At 50.1% G+C, this 3,608-nt stretch overlaps 1 protein-coding gene across 1 annotated transcript; it reads left to right on the top strand.

Annotated features, from left to right (window-relative positions):
* Positions 1-384: 384 nt before the first annotated feature.
* LOC103696315 (transcription factor bHLH53) lies at positions 385-1,872 on the top strand. Its single transcript, XM_008777900.3, has one exon. The coding sequence runs from the start codon at positions 512-514 to the stop codon at positions 1,502-1,504; it is 993 nt and encodes a 330-aa protein (XP_008776122.1). The 5' UTR covers positions 385-511; the 3' UTR covers positions 1,505-1,872.
* Positions 1,873-3,608: the final 1,736 nt, after the last annotated feature.

Below are 3,608 nucleotides of genomic sequence, written 5' to 3'. Positions count from 1 at the left end.
CCCCCAGCTCCGTCCGCCTTTTCCCTCCTGCCAGCCCTCTGACAAATCCGTTACCCTGATTCCACCAAATCAGACGGCTTATATTACCTAGAGCAGGTGGGCCCATCCGTTCAAGGAAATCGCAGCGGAAACCGGCGGGAGAGCGAGCGGCGAAGGATTTTTTTTTTTTTTTTGGCGTACACCGAAAGGCGATGGGCTGGACCGAGGGGAGTGCGACAGGCAGGTGCCGGTCGTCCGTACGTTGCAATCATCCTGAGGTCGTGCGGCCGCCGCCCAGGCCGGGCGTGGGGACCGGCATAACGACCGCGTTTTCCCGAGCAATATATTAGGCCAACAGAAAAACTCCACGTGTCCACCGGCGTCTGGAACCCCGCTCGCGCTTTATAAGGGCGCCGCCTCGCTCCCTCCATTCCTCCTCTGAGCTCCATCTCTTCCCCTTTCATCTCGTTCGCTATCGGATTAAAGTTTTTAGGGTGAGGGTTAGACTTTCGAGAGAGAGCGAGAGAGACAAATGGAGAGAGAGATCCCGACCGGAGTTCCCACCATCGCGGCCGCTGTCGCCGCCGAGGAAGGGCTGATGGGCGCCGTTCCCAAGCTCCCCACCGCTGCAAGCTTCCCGGTCGGAGCCTTGCCATTCTACGCCATTGATTCCGTCGTTTCGTCTTCCCATATCGGGTGTTCGGCTGCTCCGTTTCCGGACCAGCTCGAATTCGGCTTCTTCGCGGAGGACCTCGCCGCCCTTCCTGAGTGCCACCTCGTAGACTGCCTCGCCTGCATGGATGCCAGCCTCAAGCTTAAGAGCCCCAAGATCGAGCCACTGACGAACGGGAAACAGGCCTGGATCTCGCCGGAGGTCGGGTCCCAAGGATTCCGCCGCCTCCCCGGCCTCTGGTCTCTGGAGCCGGTCCCGGAACCGGCGAAGAAATCCCCCATTTCGCCGCGCCTGTCCGGCGATCTGATCTCCATCATCGAGTCGTCTCATAAGCGTTTCCGGCCATCTTCTCCGCCCACAACTCATGCCCCCTCGCCACCACCGCCGCCGCCGTTAAAGTCTCCTTCCACTTGCTCCGCCTTCCAACGACGAGGGGCGGCAGGGCGAAACCTGAGGCCAGCGGTGCCATCGAGTGAGATCGCGCGACAGAGGCGGAAGAGGATCAGCGACCGGACGCGGATTCTGGAGACGCTAATGCCGTGGGAGCGGCGGATGGACACGGGAACGATGCTCCAGGAGGCGCACAAGTACGTGCGGTTCTTGGAGGCCCAGGTGACGGCGCTCCAGAAGATGCCGTGCTCCTCCGCGTTCGCGCCGGTCCATCTGCCGGCGGGCAGGTTCGGTGGGCTGGAGCTGCTGAACCGGCAGCAGTTGCTGCAGGTGATGGTGAACTCGCCAGTGGTACAGGACATGCTGTACCGGAAGGGTTTGTGCGTGTTCTCGGCGGAGCAGGTAGCGGCGCTCCCGCCGGCGGAGGAGCAAAGCCCGCAGGTGATGCGGCCCCTCGGCTAGCTCCACCGTCGCCAAATGAGTACCCCTCTTTCGTACCACCATACGGACGTCACCAGGTTACTTACAGCTAGCTCTCTTTTTTTTCAAAAAAAAAAAAATCCTCGATGGTTGTGGGATTTGGGACGATGCCGTATTCCATTTTGGGTAGTGTTTTCAGAGGTCCCGATATTACGGTGTAATTGTCTAAGCCTCTAATGAGGTTCTTCATTTTTCCACCTTTTTTTGGAAGATATGGATGATGGACACTGAAGGGTTCAATATATCCAATGGCCATGATGTAACCGTTTGATGATAGTCTACGCGTACATTATCATTTGTTATATTAAAGAGTCGGTTTTTTTAGAGGAGTTCGTTTTGTCGGGTTTTCTTTTAATTTTGATAACGTTTCAGTTTTATTTTTTAATTGGTGGGACTGATAGAAAGGTAAAACGAGACAATAGAGCAGAAGAAGCCTTTTGCTTTCCTTTTTTTAACTAAACCCCCATAAGAGTATCGAAAACGTTTCAAATTTTGAAATTCTTGAAGCATGTCGGTGGCAGGGAAAAATACCTCATATAAGCTTACAAAAGTTTTAAAGAAGAAAAGGGTAGAGCCACAGGGGTACGTTTGTTTGGTTCGTTTGTGGAAGGGTATCTGCTCTGCTTTCGTTTTGGGTCTGGTGTTAAAAGGAAACCGGTCCCAAGGTGGTAGCCTAGTGGTACTGGGCAGCAATTCTAACCACAAGGTCCCAAGTTCGAATCACTGCGGCGACGATTAAATTGTGGACCGGAGCTTACTACTTTGGCCACTGCTTGGACTTGTGGTGTAGGACCGCTCTTGAACCGCTAGTAGCCGGGGTGGTGCCGGGTGTGACGTACTCACACGTGGGACTCGAGCCAGAGCTCAGAGGAGTAGCTGAGCCAGGCCCACGGGTGGGGAGGGTATGAGTAAAACCGGTCGGGGTGCCCAACACACGGCTATTTCTGCCCGCATCGAACATTCTCCTGGCGGGGCGGGGGCCCAGTTGGGGGCTGCTACGCGGGGGTGGGCTTGTCCCTTCCTCCCCCCTACCCCTTTTCTTTAGCAAAAAAAAAAAAAAAAAAAAAAAAAAAAAAAAAAAAAAAAAAAAAAAAAAGGAAACTGGAATTATGTAGTAGCGATGATCCGTGTCGATCTGTTTGTGGCCGCCCGCTTCCTCACTCGCGGCTTTGTTTGCTTTGCGTTCTCAAAGCCCACGTATACCCGTACAGCTGCGATATAAAGGAATGACACGTGCCACCGAGAGCTAAGAAAACATGCGCGCTGAGGGGGAGGGAGTGATACGTGTCCTTAGGGACTAGTAGGCTACCGGTAGGGACGCTACGGTCGGAAAAGCACGTAAACGTACGATGCCTGTCGGAAGGTGGTGGTGCTACCGTGCCGCTGCTGCCGCCGCCTGCCATGCTGGCTACCTCTTTTCAGAAGAAAGCAGCAGGAGTTTCGGAAAAGGAAAAAGGAAGCAGCAGGAGTTTCGGAAAAGGAAAAAGGAAAATCGTTAGAAGACAGATCCGTAGACAGCATGTATTACAAAAGTATCGCTGATCCGATGTAGTAAGTTAAGCAGGACTGTCTAATTGGTGGGGTTCAATTAAGGACTAATTTAGTTCGGGAAAAAAAATAATCAACAAAAAATTTATTTGATTGGAGTTTTTGAAAAAAAAAATAAAAAATAGTATTCTAGTACTTATGTTTTATGAAAAAAAATTATGAAAAATATTGGAAAAGTTACTTTTTTACATACTGGGAATTAGATTTTTTTATTTATTTATTAAGTATATCTTAGATATTTTACACAATTTTTTTAAAAAAATATAGGTACTCAACCAAATATAAGGCATACCAAATATAAGACATTCTGCATTGTACCGTTTTCTTATGATTAACCAACTATATCAAATTATTTTTTCAGATATTATATTTTGTAAATTAATTTTTTGATAAAAATATTTTAATAAAAAAATGTGAATCAAACAAGTTCCGCCCATCTGCATGGATGATTGGGTTCAAAAGAAAATCCTACCATCCATGATGTCTAGGGCTTTGGAGACACGTTATCCATGACGTCCAGTAGATGAGTTCAGCTCCA

Source organism: Phoenix dactylifera, chromosome 4 (genome assembly GCF_009389715.1).
Source record: "Phoenix dactylifera cultivar Barhee BC4 chromosome 4, palm_55x_up_171113_PBpolish2nd_filt_p, whole genome shotgun sequence".
NCBI lineage: Eukaryota > Viridiplantae > Streptophyta > Magnoliopsida > Arecales > Arecaceae > Phoenix > Phoenix dactylifera.
The sequence above is the reverse complement of the archived record's forward strand: the minus strand, read 5'-3'. Positions and strand labels throughout refer to the sequence as shown.